The 19,786-nt window shown below is 27.7% G+C and overlaps 1 protein-coding gene across 2 annotated transcripts in view; it reads left to right on the top strand.

The window, feature by feature from the left end:
• The window catches only part of LOC113553371 (acid sphingomyelinase-like phosphodiesterase 3a), a 196,206-nt gene that overhangs the window by 116,366 nt on the left and 60,054 nt on the right, over window positions 1-19,786 (top strand). For both annotated transcript variants that reach the window (XM_026956678.1, XM_026956679.1), the window contains exon 7: window positions 9,405-9,625. In XM_026956678.1, the coding sequence (XP_026812479.1) occupies window positions 9,405-9,625 (221 nt within the window). The remainder of the gene's footprint in view (window positions 1-9,404; window positions 9,626-19,786) is intronic.

The raw sequence follows: 19,786 nt of genomic DNA, 5'->3' as shown, positions 1-19,786 counted from the left end.
CGTATTTTTATAATTAATTAAAAATAAATAAAATGATGAGGAATATTAAGTTGCCGATTTTTTTTTCTGGATAGGGTAGGTATACACAAATATTAATATTATAATTTTGATAACTTAAATAACCTAAATATTGTTATTGAAAAAGTACAACGATAATAACTTAATAAAAGTATTAGCAGGGTAGAAAGTTTCAACATAGGAAATTCGGTATTCGATGAATTCTCTAGATCGTATTATATTTCTAACGACCATCGAAATTTCAAAATGTATATATTGTCAACAATACACGATTTACAAAATGTTCTAAAACACTACTAATACAATTAATGTCAACTATATCAAGATACAAAGTAAATCTATACATATCTAACTTTAAATCTATATTTAGTAAATAAATGAATTATTCGTAGTGGCCTACGAACAAATATATTGTATAATTTTGCTATGAGAAAAATGTTTACGAATTAAACTTTAAACAAAATGATACATACGTATAATATGTGTAAAACGTATACTTATTTTTCTTATCCTGTTGACAAATACATAAATAATTCTATATAAAAAAAATAGTCAAGTGGCTACCACTCTGCTATACAATAGGTGTCGAGCGGGTCACCATATAATGGTTGTGCAGTTGTGTTAAATTTTAATTCAATGATAAATTATTGTAAAACGATTTTGAGCGGAAATGGTATTTCAGCCATAATATCACTAAATATTATTCGTGAAAATATGCGTTTTACATATATTTATATAGCCATTTATTTTTACTTATAATATTATGTTAAATTGATATATTTTTTTCTTGGATAATTTATTATTTAATTATTATAATACAGTTTATCTATACCATATACTATTATATCAACTTCTATAACTCAAAATTTAATAACGTTTTTCTGCAAATTCCAGTAAAATCAGTAAGAATATATTCATAGTATAGATAGATATCATTTTAGAACAAATTAAAAATGTTATTGCGTTTAGTATAATTCGTGATAATGTAATATAGTATGTAAAAGTGTCGCGTTCCCACGAATAATGTTTTCAAATTATAAAAAATAATTAACATCATTGTTTATTGTTTAAATACATATTTTTGTCCAAATTCAAACTTAAAATGTCTATAAGTAATATTATCATCATTATATTATATTTTTTTAATTTGGCGGGTCCAGTATGAAATACTTATGAAGAATCGTAAATTAAATTTTTAAGACTTAAATATAAAACAAAAAGTTATAATGAATTTCTAACTACAAAATAGTTTGCGTCTGTTTGCAATTTTGACGAGTTTCGTCAAAAAAGTACTGAGCATTTTTATTTTGACCTTTCTAACATACACGTTATATCCAATTCGCTACCATAAACCACCCCCATTTTTTAAAAATCAAAGCATTTTATTTAAGAGTAATATATAATATGTAAATGGCGTTTCACTAATCATTGCTCACCACACTTCTCTTTTTATTCTATATTATTATTTTCTTTTAATTTAATACGATTTTGATTAAGACCAAATTTATACCATTTAAAAAGTGTTTTTACGTTGCAGTACAAATGTAATTTTTGATTTATTGTTATTGTAAATTATTAATCAAACGGTTTTTATTCTTATTTATTTGTTTAAATTTTAATATTAATCAATTCTCATTGAAATTCGAATGATAATGTTATATTCAAATCTAAGAAGTAAGAAAAATTATCCTTAATAGTATTTTTACATAAAAATAATATATACATTTTTTTTAAATATATTAATATTACGAGAATAGTTAAATTATTTAAATATTCTAAACCTAATACTATTCAAATATGAAGTTAAATAATCATAGAAAATTACGCCTTTGAATTATTGTTTTCAAATAAATCATTTTCATTTGAACGAAAGCAGTTTTCTATTACTACTTAATAAAAGGCACAAACGAATTGGCTTATTTTAAAATAATAAAAAAAATATTAATTAGTATATTTTTATTTCAAAATTCAAAATAAAAAACACACAGTCATATTAAAGGCTCGATTGGCAGTGGACATTTTTTAGTGAGCCACCTTTGATGCATATTATAAACGATGCCGTATGAGATGGATTTCATTTATTAAACATATCAAACCGTTTTTTTTTTAAATTCGAATCGTCGTACTTTGTGTTAATAATATACGTAATGACATCGTAGTGCGTATATGTAATATAAAACAGTAAATACTCATGATGATATTTTATGATTTTCGATGTTCGCGAACGCGCCATAAAAGGCGATAAAAAGAACGCAGCCCAGAAACGTAACGCACATGAAATATAACATAAATTAATATATAGTTAACACTTCCCAGAGGTCTAGTTTGACGGCATCGAAACAACCAGTCGACAAAATATACGTGACACGGTAATAATATAATGTACCGGTCGAGCGGTGTACGCGTAACGGTAGCGCGTTGCGAGACGGTGAAGTACACCTATCGGCAGGCGTATTATGTACATGTGTGTATAACGTCATAATGGATTTATCCGTCGTCGCTTCCATAGTGTAATACGGCGAGCACGGAAAAAAAAAAAAAAATTTGTGACCGGAAAATGTGTTTTTACGGCGGCAGTAAAAGCGAACGACGACAATATAATAATATTACCACGGCGTGATGTCGGGCGTTCCGTACCGAAAATACGCGGAAACCGAACGCTAAAAGTCGCCGTATTGTATGCACTCTTTTCAGGTCCCAGAAGTCGCGCGTCGTCCGCCGGAGAGAGGACGCGGCAAACACTCGTCCGGGGCCCACGCGTTTAGCGCGGCGACAAGACTTTCCGCCGCGAGTTCTTTTTTTTTTTACGCGTTTAACGGCGAATACAATATCAACAATATCATATTATTATAGTGCCTCCGTTCCCACCGGTATGCGCACGTCGTCGTAATACTGTTATCGCGCAGTAAATGTTTAACGGGATCGTCCGGGACGTTTATTCACAACAGTGAATTATATATTACAATAATAATAATGTTATTTTATTTTATGGTTACGGTCGCTGCGGCAATACAACGACACGCATTATGTGTGTTGGGTTACCGTTCATTTTTTCTAAACCCTAACACTCCACCGAAGCACGGCCGAAAGTTTGTTCGCCGAGCATTATTACGAACGAGACGACGGCAAGAGTTGTCGTCTGATTGGATCAGTTCGCAAATAAGCGACTGCCACTCGTCACGATAATGCAGTGCCGATTCCAACAACTATTCACCGTATATTATTATTATCAATTAGAACATACGATTCGACGATTCCTGCCTAGTATTTTAGTACTATTTTATTTTTCTACGTGTGGAAACTGCTGCTCTATAGTCCCACGCGTAATATGTTTTTGACTTTCGACAAAAACTAAAATAAAAGATGAATGCGAGAACGGGATATAGTAATATCTTATAACAGATAAAAGTCTTTAACTACGTGTATTTACTTAGACGTATAATACTAAATCGCATAAAATACTAGCAAATTAGCCGTTATATTACTCAATAAAATATTATTTTTCTTTACTAATTATATTTAATTGTTATCAGTGGCGTATATAGAAATTAATTTCTTGGAGGGGGAGGGGGGGGGGGTTAAAAAGAAATTTCCATTCTTAAATTCCAATTAATTATAGAATCAAAATCAGTGCCAGTACCAACCATACATTTCAGGGGGGGTTTATCACCTAACCCCCTCTATATACGCCACCGATTGTTATTAAGTTCTGTATAAAATCAAAACGATCATGTCAATAAATTGGTTAGATCTTTTTTTGTGATATCTAATATTCGTTAATTACAAATCATAACACTGTTATAAATATTTTATTGTAATTGATAAAATAATATTTTATAAAATAATTATTAAACAGAAAATATAAATATTTCCAATGATTTAAAATGAAATATCAACAACGATATTCACTTATTAAATAGATCATTTTCAAAACAAACTGAGTACTTAATGTGTATTCAATACGGAATTTTCAAAACCGTTTGATACTGTAAACTATTCCGTCTTAATTAGGACATGCTGTGTGGTTTCTAGGAAAATTAATGTTTGTGTTTCTGGATGATACGTTATGATCGCACCTCGTAAAAATTATGATACTTTAATATTATAGTTTTGCTCATATGCAATTATTTTTATAACTATCACGCTGATCGCAATATTATGTTTTATTTTTCATTCAGCTTATTTCAAAACCCATTGGTCAGAAACACTGCAAAAAGGACATTATTGGGTACAATTATTTCACTGCGACTAATAATAAATTACCTATTTAAGATGTCTTATGAAGTCTAATAGAAATTTTGGTTAGAAATTTCCACAGAAAATGGAAATAATTATATTTTGACTTTACGGCAATTATAACCGTTTAGTTAAGTGGCAAAAAACTTAAAATTTTAATTGATTTAAATACTTAAGTAAATAGTAATTAAAAATCTTAGTCTTTTCTTGAAAAGTCTGGAGATCCATGAAGTACAACTCTATTCAGATTATATCAATTAGATGGTTCCAATTCAACACGCACCTATTGATCGATATTATTACTATGCCTTAAGACTAATACTTTACAATTAATACTGTGGACATTAAAAATACCTACATTTTTAACTAATAAAGTAATAACGTTTTAACTTAAAATTAAAATATATCCGTACCTACTTACATATAAACGAAAACATAGTTGGGATATTTGTTCTTTTATAAATCATACGTATATTTTATAACCAGATTAAATATAATTAAAGTGATCAAAAGATACAAAATTTATGATTAAAATACAATTTTTACCTAAAGTAATTATTTTTTAATTATTTTTTGGATTCCACTAAAATACTCTGTACCTATATACACCAATAATTTAAAATAATTGATGAGAGTATTAATTCTACAGCTTTCAAAATAATCAATATTCCAATGAGCTAATTTAATAACGTCAGGGAATTGGGTCTAGTAATTTATGTTTCTAAGTTTGATCGGCACGAAGAAAATTAAATTTTAAAATTAATCAGAATATGTACATATTAAGTTGTGACGTACAACATAATAACTAATAAGGGATCGAAAAAAAAAAAACTAAAATTATTAGTATACTCCATTGCAAACCATCGCGTATAATAAATTTGATTTTTTTTTTATGTTAACAGTAGCCAGTAGATACGTAATTTGAATTTATTATGTAATTACAGAGGACAAACATTACAATTTTAATTATTGTCCAATATTAATACACCGTTATAATTAAGTTATTTTAGATTATATGGAAATAATATTTTCAAAGTTTTATTTAGAAAATACAACTCAAAAATTAATTATTTTTTTTTATTTTTGTTTATAATATAATACATATTTTTTTTAAATATTAGATTGTGATTCAAATTAAATAAATATTTTTAGCTATTATGTTAAATAACTTAAATTCATAAAATATATAAGTATTCATATATTTTTTTTTTTTAAATTGAGTGAGCTCTAAAATAATGCAGGTATTACATTATTTTCTTATTTTCAAACGTATGCTATTGTTATATTTTTACAATACAACTTTATACTTTCAAGAATACTTTTAAGCATATTCACTGTAATTTATCATATCTTACTATTAGTATTTTCTCAATATATTTAAATTTTTTTGAAAAGGAAAAATAATAACGAATACAACAAATGCGTTCTGATACCCTGAAATATAACGTTTTTTCTTAATGTATTATTGATGTATCATTGTTTTACACTTCAGCTGAATACATATATCACGCCTACCTACCTTTTCAAGTAAATTCTATCAACACTAAAATCGTTACATTCGCCCGGTCAATATAGTTTATTAAACCTGACCGTTGAACTAACGATTCGGTACGCACACTCTTACTCGCACGTTCAAAAGATTTATGTAATAAGCTCAGCGTAGGAAACTTTGTTTATAGATATTTATGTTGAACTCGCAATGTATCTCTTTAAACTCTATTTTTATGCACACACGAATTCAATTATTATAATAATATTCTAAAAAAAAAAGATGAGCGTCGTATGACTGTATGAGATGGTAACGTAGGCTTTATAATACAACAATGTTGAGCCTTTTAAATTACTCTTCTCACTAATTGCAGCCATTTGTATATTATGTATTGTTTAATATTATTTTATACTTTTAAGCCTGCTGTTTATTGTCTCTGATTTTATCGCGTATCAATGTCAACGTCAATATTAATCGAAATACTCAAGTCGGTCGACCCTCATCATTGGTAGTCTCGTAACCGCCAGCATGCTTTAGAAATCTGAAAACAAAAAAAAAACCTTAATCGCATACTAACAAGTTTTCAACGCGTAAATTCTGGAAAATTGTTTTCATTGAAAATCTACTATCGATACTAAGTTTGCACAATCATTTATCAATTTTTATAATATTAACATTAAAAAAACCTTGTGATCCGTCACGTTATTAAGCGTTTTAAACGGTGACCCACGCGATTGCTTACACACATTTGGATAACTTATGTGTAGACATTTCGAAATAACATGATGGTTATTATTGTGTTATTTATCGATAAAAGTTCATAGTAAGTAGAGTAAAAATCACCACCTACCATGGAAAAAGGTTTGCACAATTATTATAAAATAAAATCACAAATTGAAGAGTTTGAACGTTACTCTAATTATTTTCCAAAAACCGTTTCGTCCTGAAACACTGTTGAAAACCATCGTAACAGGAATAAATGAAATTTGTATGTGCAGGTCAAAATTAAAATAGTTTTAAAACTACTCAAATAATTTTTTATTATTAAACATTTATAGTTTGCTAAAAACTTTCTAATACATTATTTTTTTGAAAATTAAAAAACATCTAATTAAATAAATAGCAATTTTTAAATTAAAATAAAACATCCTTAAAATGTCTCACTGTCATTTTGATGTGATGTTTTTTGTATGAAGCTCAAAATATACACCACAGATATATTAGGCAACATAAAATGTTTAGTGTAATGTAGTCATAATGTTATAAAAACATTAAAAATATTATTTTATACTTTGTACTTATTAAAGCAAATAAAAATAAAATATTTATAAAATATGTTTATAGTTTTTTATTAATTAATTAAAAAAATATTTTTACAATTTAATAACATAATATGTTCATAATGAGTTCCTATCAATTCAGTCAAATAGTTTTAATAGTGTTTTACCAAATGTGTACACGCATATAATCACGCCTATAATAATATTGCAATATTAGTTAAATATTTTTATATTAAAACTATTTACCCACTCGTAAATATTAAACATATAATCATAATAACGACATAAAATATATTATACAAAAAACACTGCAATAATTTAAAAAATAAATGTATTTACGAGTATATAGAAAAATAATCGATTTTCATACCACTATATGAATACCGATAACCCTGTCTACAGTAGTAATATTTTAAATGTAGTGTATGTATATATTTATGAAATAGTTATTGAAGTACTCCACTGAAACTTACATTTAGGTATTTCCAGGCATAAAAAAATTAATGCGAACGCGTTATTGTTGAACAGATATTCTCTCCTCAGGCGTTTACTGCCATTGGTATATGTTGTATAATGTATATATATATATATATATTTATATGTGTGTGTATATGCAATTTAAAATCAAATAAAAATGTAATTAAGAATATAATGCTTTACACTTTATGTATATAAACAGAAAAATATACATACAGTGCACAATACAGTGATTAGCAGTTCAAAAAGTATTTTTTAATTGTTGCTTTTTTCCTTTCACACTTTGTGTAAACGAGCGTTGAATTAACTGTATTATCCTATAACATTTACGTTTTTATACACAGACATATTATATTTTCCGAACACTCCAACGTACAATGATAAGCCGATAATTAATTTGGCAAATAACTATCCTAGTTGTATTGATGATAGCGACTTAATTCGATCTTTCCATTAAACGTAAACGTAAGGTTTTACGGTGAATACAAACCATATTACTATGTATCAATCAGTAATAGATTGTTGCCAACTATAATGTATAAATCTGAATGTTTTGAAAATAGTATAAGCTTTTTTTCTCCACCTCCACGCGACGGCAGTGCGGTCAAAAGTGTATTTTAAACATTATAAAATAGCTTGCTGTTGCAAAAGTTTTACTGCAGAGAAAAACACAAATTCTTTTCTTTACCACAATCCACAATATGTCTCATAAAGATTAGTAACCATTGTCAAACATTTTTCGAAAAAAAATTTTATAAACGGAAAAAATAAATATGTGTTAAACAAAAATTAACCAACACCGCAACAACCTCGTTTTAAGCCTTGCAAAGTCCCCTGTATTGTAACTATCGTACAAACCACAATGACATTTTTTTCACATAAAATATTTAATAGTTAAATTCTGAGAATAAACATAATACGTTAACTTGCTAAAAACCAAGTTTTTTCTCTGAGTAGTAATATATTTATATAGTTGCACAGTTTTTCATTAGAATCGATGTTATTTGATAATTTTATTAACTTACAAACAAGTCAAATATTTTCGAATTTTGGTTTTTTTTTTTTCTATAAATATTGATTAAAAATTATTCGCTTGGTAGAAATATTTTAAAAATTAATACAATGCTTAATACCGAGAATTTAGCATCACAATATTTTTTAAAAGTGTGTAAAGTTTAAATTTTAACAAAATTCGTCAAAATATCAAAAATGAAAAATTATTTTAGTCATCAATTTATACAAACTATTTATTTTATACCTAAGTTTTGAAAATTTAATATTAGATTCTTTATAAGCAATTCACACTAGAACCGAAAAATCTAAAAAAAATGTATAAAAACAATCATTTCTTACATACATTTGATGTTCAATTTTGAACGAAAATACATATTTAAACGATAAATAACGATGTTAATTATTTTATTATAATTTAAAATAATTATTAATCGTGGGAACTTAAAACTTTTACATACATTAAATTACTATGAATGTTACTATACGCGATGATATTATTGATTAATTAAAGATATACTATGAATATATTTTAACAATTAAATACTTATAACACAATATAATAAATGCAATATTTTTGTAAAAAAATATTAATAACTTTCCGCAATAATAAAAGTCAAATTATAATGATTTTAATAACTAAATGTTCTATCAAAAAACCATATCATAAAATATAGTTAATGATATAGGTCGTCTCCGCTCAGAATTGTTTTTAGTATACAAAGATAAGTACATCATTGAATTAAAATTTAACACACTCATAACAGTAGCCCACTCGACAGATATAGTACAACAGAGTATACACCCACTTGCCTACCTAATTGGTTTTTGAACCTTGTACGTTTTTTAAAGTGATTTTATGAATCTTATCGATTTGTCATTACTTTTCACAGAGACTCCGTGTCGTCAGACGTAGTGGACATGCATACCCGCGTGATGGCTATCCAGAACGTTACTAACCTCCTCATCCATACGTTTAGCAGCCAGTTCGTATTTCCGGTGCTGGGCCACGATGACCCAGGTGCCATGAAAAACCAGTTGATAGACTACACGAGTCTTGGACACTATTGGCGGCAGTGGTTACCCACCGACGCCATACAGACGTTCAACAAAGGTCAGTATTGTGCATATTAAAATAACCATTGTTTTTTTTAATAATTAGTCGTGCAAGTCATGGTCATCTAGGTATACATCGTTATGAAAAATAAATAATAGTTACAACAAAATATCATTTAAGCTTATGATGGGATTTTAATTTAAATTCTGCCGATAGAAGTCTTCATTAGTATCATAAATAATAATATATAAAACGTAAAGAGAAAATTATCGGTATACACTATACAATATAATATTATGGTCATTTTTCATTATGCTAAATTACAATCGAAGCGAATAATAAGGGCGTGAAACGTTCAATACCACGTGGGCGTGTGCAAACTGATTACTGTGGCACAACGCTGATAACTGATAAATTAATTGGAATAAACGATAATATTATATTATGACGTTTCGGTGTCATTAAAATGTATTTATTTATAATTTACATTTTAAAAAACCACTTTAGCTTTAATGTTGCTCGGTATTAACTTTATTTTATTTGGCAAAAAAAAAAAAATATTAATATAATATACGTGTCTGTTAAATATGTATTTCGACCCGTAAACAAAGAGGAATATAATATAAACATATGATATAATGACAATAATATTATGGCGTAGTCTTCTGTCCACTAACAATGTCAATACGTTCTAAACTGACAGCCGCAATTATATTAACTGTCAACCGTCACCGATGCCACCGTAGGCCGACGAAATAATATTTTACGGTCAATATATTATTACTATCGACATCGTCATCGAGCTCGGGAGCGCTGATTATGTATGATATGATGTGGTATTGGCTTTTGCGTAGTGTAAACACGTCATATTTTGTCAGTCAAAATTTAACCCGTAAAACTTTAAACGTCGTGTCTGTGTATTAATATGTATAACCATCAGACGTATGATAGATATAACGATATGTCCTTAAATTCAGTTTTCACCATAATAGTATACGCACAGCTACCATACCTACGCATATACACGACATTTTTCGTCTCCGCCAATCGTTTCTCGTACAAATAGGAAAAACGTCGGTAACGAAATGTCTTGGTTACATTTAACACGGTTCACCTTCAATTAGTAGACGCGCAATCCGATTAGTAAATTAACAACGAACACAGAGACAAAACAACTCTCATCATTTAAAAGCCAATAATTCTATGGCGGCGTTTAGTATCTATAAGATCAAGACATTAATGTTCTGCGGGTGTGTGCAGTATAATATGCTTTAGAGTTTAGACTTTCAATTCTTAACGACTGATTTTGAGCTGTTAATGCTTTTGTATGCGTTCTATTCGTAATGCGAATATTAGAGTATTGCCGGAGTGATATTAAATATTCGTGAAAACATTATGACTGACTCCTGAGCATTCTTCGTGTAATTATGTGTTGTGATATTCGGTAACAATAAGGTGAGAGAAAATAATATATTTCGCTCGTGGCGGATGTTGAAACTTGAAAAAATTCCGATGCGCGTAATATAATGTCATTATTATCTAAATAGAAAATATAATATGACGGTGATACGACAGTTATGCTACATTATTATACGTGCGCGAACATAAAAAAAAATATTTAAATCTACAACGAGTTCGTTTTGAGTATCATCTAATGCGAATACACTACTATTGCGCTATGAAAGCCAACAAATATATATATAAACGTCGTACACGTAATATATCCTATAGGTATTATATAACTCGTTCAGTAAAACCGTGGCAAACATTAAACCTCTAACTATATTATACGTATCTTGCAACGGAGAAGTATAGGTCCGATGCTGTCCCGTTTCGACAGCATCAGCAGATCAAACACTAAAATATTATTTCGTCTTGAGCATGCATTCAATTATCATTATAACGCGCACCCTTCAATGTGTACTCACCAAACTTCAACGTTTCAATAATCCACTGACGAACCGAAATAATATTTCAATTTTATCGTCCGGCGGTGGTCTTGATGACTCGGCGGTTTACCGTTTAACGTTTGTTGTACCTCAAATTAAAATTTAGAACGGCCAACCATTTCAGACTTAAAGTGTTACGGTGAATACAGTTCAGATTTGCTTATAAATAATGTGATACCCCTAATTCCCGCAAAGTAAACCGTTCCAACATATTATATTCTGTACGGGTATATAAATTTCAAACATAATATCCCATTTGAGCCGTCTAAACATTTTTCGTGACATTTATACCTTTTACCTTTGCAAATGGAATTTCCCTGATAGTAAAAGATAAACTCCAGAATTTCTGTTTATGGCTAACTAAACAACGACAAAAAAATAAAAAATAAAATAAATGTGTAACGATATGACGATATGATTTCTAAAATACCCATAACATACAACGAATTATGAAAAAAATTCTTAAATATTTATTTTTTTAAGGTTTTATTTGAATATAATATGGTGATATATATTAAGTTAATATATTATCACGTAATATATTAAAAATATTTAATAATGTGTATTATGAAGAGCAGAAAAAAATACAGACAAAAAATATTCTATTACTTATTAGAAATATTTATATTACGAGTATAATGACATGTTTCAAATTAATAACATTTGGTTAAGGCCAAATTGCAATGCGACTGCGTACCATCATTTAATTTTAACTTTTTGATATAGGCATACCGTGAATTTTATGATATGTAATTATTTAATAATTATTGGAGCAGTATTATATTAATTTTTTGTATTATATAATATTCTGGACATTATATTAACTTAACTTTAATTTGTATGTCACCTTTATTGTAATTTTCTATTCTATTATTTATTTATTTATTTATTTATTTATTTATTTATTAGTAATTGAATCCATACATAAATGATACATATTACACATCAAATAAATTGTCTTAAATTCAAGTATAAAAACTTTACAGTCATACATTTTATTATACTCAATAAATTGGTATAAACAATATTGTTGATGCATATGTGTACACCAATAAAAATACTTTTTTGTGAGTACCCATAAGTATTATTTCGGGCGCAAAATATAATATGTTTTATTTTATTTTATTACACGTGTGATACATAGGTTTATAACAAGACATATTATAGAATCTATTCATCAATAATTACGTATCTAATTTTATTTTTAATACATTAAGTATATAAAAAATAAATATATTTTATTTATAGAATATTAATAATATATTATACACAAGAGGTAGGTATATAAATAAGCAATTTAAATAATATAATATTAATTGTGTTAGAGTGACTAAATTCATTTAATTCTTTTTTTTAATATATATATATTTTAAAATTATTGTTCTAAACTGATAATTTCTCCAAATACATACTGTACTGAATTGTGTGAAAAAAAAAATATACAACAAAACTATTTTTAACTATTTCAAGTAAATACATATTATTGTCTTCCACAGTAAAATATAATATGGAGATTAGAATAATAGTACAACAATAACTATTAACTAATAATTAACTGTATCAGGAAATATAAAATGAAAATTAATTTGAAAGAAAAACAAAAACGAAACAAACATAAATATATATAATGTCATATATCGAATATATAGGAACCATTATCTTTAAATATATTTTCCAAGACTACACAACTAAGGTTAACAAACTCAATGACAAGTAATTTTAATATTCAAGTATTTTCGAAATAATAAATACTTAATTTTAAACCGATTGGCAAAATATAAACTGATCAGCTGTTCTAGGCTTTTCAGTGTAAAATGAATTGTACATTTTGATTAAATTCAAATTAAATAATTTAAAAAAATACAATTGCATATAAAAACGATAAAGATTTTAATATTTCATAGTTAACGTATTAATAATACATACTTGACGTTTTTGAAAACTCTTTGCGCTGACTTCTCCTTTTAATTATGTTTTATTCAGTTTAAATTTACCCAACTTTTTTTCAATTTATTCCAATGCATATTTGTGTTAAAGTATACTTAGAAAAATAATTCTTAGTTACTCTAATGTTTGAAAGTCTTTTTTTTTTAAATTATTGATAATTTACTTTATAAATTGTATACACGAACAATCAACAATGTTATTGGTTTTTTATTCACAGTGAATCAAGACTTAATATTTAACATTTTTTTCCACATAACTAAAAATTATTATAGAAACATGTTTGACAAAATAATAATAATAGTAAATAGAAAAGTAGTTTTCTTCATGACGAGCTTTGTTGATTAAAAACCCAGTAATAAGGATTTCATCGTTTCATAATCATAAACCGAAATCATGATACACTGGATCGAAAATTTGTAGCCATGACCTCGGGACCCCCGAGAGGTTTTTAATAATTTAATACTTATTTTACACAACAAGTGTACTGAAAATATTTTCCAATCACCTATAATGGAATTTTTTATAAGCCCTTGCGCGTCACGGACCTCCACAACTTTTCTTTATTAATGTACAATCGATATAAAAGTTTATTTTTATTTTTCACCGACCAAACTATAAAAACTCTGTATTATATAATAATACAGGCTCCACACAGAAATGGGCAAACGACGGCTGATCGAGATTAAAGTCTCAAACAACATTATTGTACCTTTTTGTGTAGTAAACGGTTCAGTTTATGATTCGGGTATTAATAGGTATAATATAATTATAATATTTTATGCATATTGTACAATGTTGTTACTTGTTTTAAATTTAGCATTTGTCTAAATTGGTTACCGTGTTGTGTTGTGTTGTATTGAATTAATTAAATTATTGACCGTTTTTTTTTTTTAGCAATTATAAATGATTAAATAGGACAGTATAATTTATTTATCTGTATTTTTGTGTCAAAACCTCAAATTTAATTTCGTTTAAAATCAATAAGTAATATCAATCAAGAAAATAATTGATTTTTATTTATATATAAATTAAAATTAAATATATACTGTATTATAACTTAAACTGAATCTTTTTTACATCCATAACGGATGTTTGAACTATACTTAACTTACATTTTTTATTTTTTACAAAATTATATTGTTTTAGGAAGTTAGTAACTTTATTGTTTATTTTATTTTATTTAATCATTAGTAAATAAATTACATCATTTGATAAAATAAATAATTGTTATCATAATGGTGATAACTTAAATTCAACAAAAGTATTGATAAATACTACTAATGTGTAAGGCACTTGCAAAATTGTAGTATTCAATTGAATATAATATTGAAGATGTAAATGTATTAATACATTTGTTAAATAAGAGCAAATAAAACATATTTTAAATTATAAAAAATATCTCTTCAACACTTCACCATTCGAATGGTTGTAAACATAAAAATTGTCGTTCAATAGAAATTTTATACGAGTAAAACTGTAAAAGGTTCAGTTGTCACTTTAAAATGTTTAAATAACTTTTAAAATAGTGTGATTAAATTTTGTTTTGAATTACAGTTTCTTTTACTTAAAGCGAGCATTACTGTTTAAGTTTCAAGAAAGGATAAAGTTTATTCAAGACCTTGGAAATTAAAACGAAACAATTTATACGTCACTTTATATCCAAAATGGTGCCCGTCAAAAAGTTCTTCTTTTTAGAAACAGAAACTGCAATAAAACAATATAATATAGTCTCATCGCTACAATAAAAGTCGAAAACGCTACACATAAAATTATATAGAAATGGATTATTAGAATAATATGATCGTTGTACACGAGTTGTGTTCAATAGGCTTTGAGAAATGGATAGGTAGATAGGTACATCTAATATTTTTATATTTAGGGTGTACTATTACAAACGAATTCCTAGTATCTTTTAGAAAAGCAAGTTTGTCTTTAATATTCTTAAACAATATTATAATGGTTAAAGTATGCGTTAAATGTGATCCAAAACATCAACACGCTACGATTGCGTTGTTTGGAAGTAATCTCCTTCCTTTTTTAAACGCAGTCGTCGTAACCCAACGTGAAGAATCAAGACATCGGTATTATTTTATACAGTGTGACACACCAAACATGTACACACTTTTTAATACACGTGACTTTTATATCATTTAAAGAGAGTCTTGCGGCGGTATGTAGTATGAACTTTTTTTTTCTCGAATGAGAATCATCTTTTTAAACTTTGTTTAAATTGTGACTTAACCTGCAGATGATTGTTTTAAAAATGTTAATGCATCTAAAACAAAATTAAAATGAGTATCTTTTGAGTTAATTATAGTGAAATCTCTGAATAGCGGATAATCTGGGTCACCAAAATGTCGTCCGCTATTCGGAGGTGTCCGGTTTTCAGAGAGGTTAAGTTAAAATGAATTATAGTATTATTATTTAATGTTTAATGTTTTAATGATATGATTATTTTAATAGTTTAACAATACACTTTTAAATAAATATAAAAAAATAAAGTATTCATGTATATATAATACCATTTATTTTGGCGAGAAAAATCTGTTTTTAAACGAGTTCATTGTGTGTTACTAGTATAAGCTCGTTTTTCTGTCGTAATTTTGTCATTATTTTTAAATTAAGATTAAAATAGGTATCTGCTATTTGAAGAGTTTGATATTCAGAGGGTTTTCTTGAAAATTTGTTAAAATGTCTGCGTTCTCCCCTAAAAAAAAAAAAAAAAAAATATGTCCATTATTAAGCGGTGTCCATTAGAGTGTAGAGGGTTCATTATTTCATACTAAAATGCATAAAATAGATATATAATTGTATCTAGTTAGTATTTATTTTATTCGAGCAGATTTTTACTTTTTATATTCAAACAGCTTTTTATAAATTGAAGGGGTGTGTACAAAAATCCAATAACTTCATTTTTTTTTGCCTGTGTCAAAAAAAAAAAAAAATACGAGTATAATATATAACTGTGTAAGAACGAAACAAATTCGACCATCCGTATAGAAAATATAATGCAATTGAAGATTGTTCTTTTTCCTTCGAAGAACCATATAGTTCTGAAATTACCTGGTTTATTCGCAAAATGTTGTCTAAATTGTATTCGGCACAGCTCTTTTTATCTTAAAAATGATTCATAAAATAATACTTAAATAAATAAATAAATCAATTAGAAAAATTAATATTGTTTTTCTGTATTAAAAATAAATACTACAAAACCGCATACAGAAACTACAATAGAAATGAACAAAATAGGTATGTTCTTTCGTAGTTATTTCGGTTCTGTTACGAATGATATTATTGGTATTATTATTAATAATTCGGAATTTCGGTATTCACTTTCTGGGGTTTTATACATTCGTACCATAATACACACAAATTCTAACACATATACGCACACACACATGTATATATATATATATATATATATAATGATACCTCGGTCATAATTTCAAATCGCTCGGAGTAAACAAAGGATTCACTAAAGCGTCCCCTAAAACCACAAGCTGTTGTTTCCGACTGCGTTCGCTTTACGCATACGCGTACGTACACTCATTAAACATATACACGTTATACTCTCTTCGCAGTTTACACTGAACAGTTTTAACTGCACTGCGTACACACAGTGCTTATGCGTGTGTGTGTGTGTGTGTGTGTGTGTGTGTGTGTGTGTTGGGACGCGAAACTCTTACGATCCAGTCGGAGGAAACTTATAATAGTGCTCCGACGAACATTTCAAAACCGTCGACCGAAACTCGAAGTGTAGGTATTACGGCGCGTGTACGTATGTAATAATAATATGCACAGTTCGTTGACGTTTCGGAAGATGACATTTTTCGTTTCACATTACTACAATACTCTAACGTATGTTGTACGAGTAATCTTATACGAATCCCACGAGATATTTCGATCCTCCGTGATAATCGAAAAAAAAAATAATAAAAATAATAATAATACATTGGATAACCCGTCAGACCTATATAAATAATAATGACATGGAAACAACAATAATCATATAATATGGGATGATTACTTTACGGTTTTTGTAATCGAAAATTGTAAATACATATATTTCAAAACATTTGAAACACGTACACATTATAATGCTTTACTAGTTGGCACAGTATTGTTTATAGTTGATATTATTTTTTAAATACACGTTATAAATTTAAAATATGTTGAATTCTAATTATCATTACTCATCGATATTGTTTTTAATTGAAAAAATATGTTTGATTTTGAATATTTTAATTATCTTACACATGTTTGGTAAAAATAATTTTAATAAATAATATGAGATATGGTACGCATAAGAACGAACACGCTAAGATTTATAGACAAAAATCCATTAAAATTAAAAATAATTAACTGCGAGTAGAAATAATGATGACTTTTTGTTTCTTTAATCAACCTAAAAATATTGTTCACTTATTAAGCTTTGAAAAAGTAACAATATACGGTTGTTTGCATTATAAAAATCGAAAAAAAACTGTAAAGAAAATATAATTAAATTAAATGTTGTATTATAAAATATGATCGTTGTATTTATATTTTCAGTAAGATATTTGTTTTTCTAATAAACATCAATAACTCATATAATATCATACGTGATAGAATATTCATGGTTGAGAACGCTTGTACTAAGCTAACCATTTTAATTAACCATGTATATTATGGTAATTTTAATCGACTACTGTTCGTACACGTTAATAATTTCCAGCAAAATGTACCTTACTGTAGTGGTCATAATAGATATTATAAAAGGTGCACTGTCGCCGTCTTACAATGTAAGAAGCGTTTGAAACCCAAAACCGGGGCAAGGGTGAGAGACTTGCGACTGATGCTTCCGGAAAATGCCAAGTGAGCCCGTTTAGAGTTCCCCGTAGAGTTCGCTAGCTGTTTTGAGGGGAATTATGGTGCTGTTGGGGTAGAAACCCGATAAGTCCCGAGCGATTAATCTTACGTGGCTATGTGTGTGTATCGAGGCACGATGGGATCGTTTTGTCCTTAACGGCACGGAAACGGTCCTTTTCGTACGGTTTCCGGTAACCTTTGATTCGTGTACACTGATTTGTGGTTTTCTACATGTGCAGTTGACTAATTCCTGTGTAACTATTATATCCGAATTATCTTTAAGCCCCAGACTATATATAGCATATAGCTGCTATACGGTTTGGGAGCGACATAGTGGCAGTGTATATTAGCCAACGATTTCCAACATCTATAAACTATCCAAACTCACTGGCATTAATACCGTTATTGTTTTTATTTTGTGTGTATATGAACATGTATACACAAGCGACATAAAAATTAATTTCACGTACCATTAGCCAATTTAATTTACTTAGAATTCATTAATTATAAACTACCTCGTTGTTAGGTTTAATCATTTTTACACGACGTGTACGTAATGATGTATTTTGTATACCTATCTACTTTTTTTTATGTATATACAAAAAATAGCTAACGGTGAACAAATAGTTAAATTAAATATTTTTTTCCTACATTTTTAATAATTGAATGCGGTATTTCTTGTGGGTTTTAGTTTATACGATTTATTGATTTATAATAAAGCTAATAGATGGTCATCGAATTAACTACACCGATTGATTACATTTACATATTATTATTTGAAGTTTGAACGTTATGTAGGTAGGGTAAATAAATTTTATACTCAGTATACAATCTGATGTGATATTAATAACTACTAGGTTTAGTCTAACCACTGGTCACCGCAACATTCACATACAATTCATATTTTATCCGGTATGAGTTCTACTCAGCGTTCACTGAAATTAACTCAACGCATCAATAAATACAGAGATATTGAAATTATCAAATAAATTGGTGTTACTATGGTTAGCTTATATACTTGGTTTAAAAAAAAAATTAACTTACTAATAGTTTAATTTCTTGAAAATATTATGCATAATATTAACTTCAACCAGTGGACAAAAAAAAAAAAAACAAAACATTGCAGTATAATGACGTGATATTAAAATGTTAATTTTACCTTAGCATCCAAAAGCTTAACAATAATTTTATTACGATGATACTCTCTTGAGACTTTGTAATAATGGAATTAAATTATAATAACAATATGTTGGCTTTAGATTTTGAATTTATTATCCACCATGGATGCTCATACGCTATTATATTATATAGATTGACATTTCACAATAACTCGAAATCGAAGGTTACTATAATGTAAATGAAAAAAATGTGAAAGTACCTATCTAATAATACACCGATTCAGTGCACATCGTATAATTTAATATTGATTTTTACATCTGAATGTAGTTTTATATTTAAACTTTATAGTGACTTT

Source organism: Rhopalosiphum maidis, chromosome 2, assembly GCF_003676215.2.
Source record: "Rhopalosiphum maidis isolate BTI-1 chromosome 2, ASM367621v3, whole genome shotgun sequence".
NCBI lineage: Eukaryota > Metazoa > Arthropoda > Insecta > Hemiptera > Aphididae > Rhopalosiphum > Rhopalosiphum maidis.
This window is presented reverse-complemented; position numbering and strand designations above follow the sequence as displayed.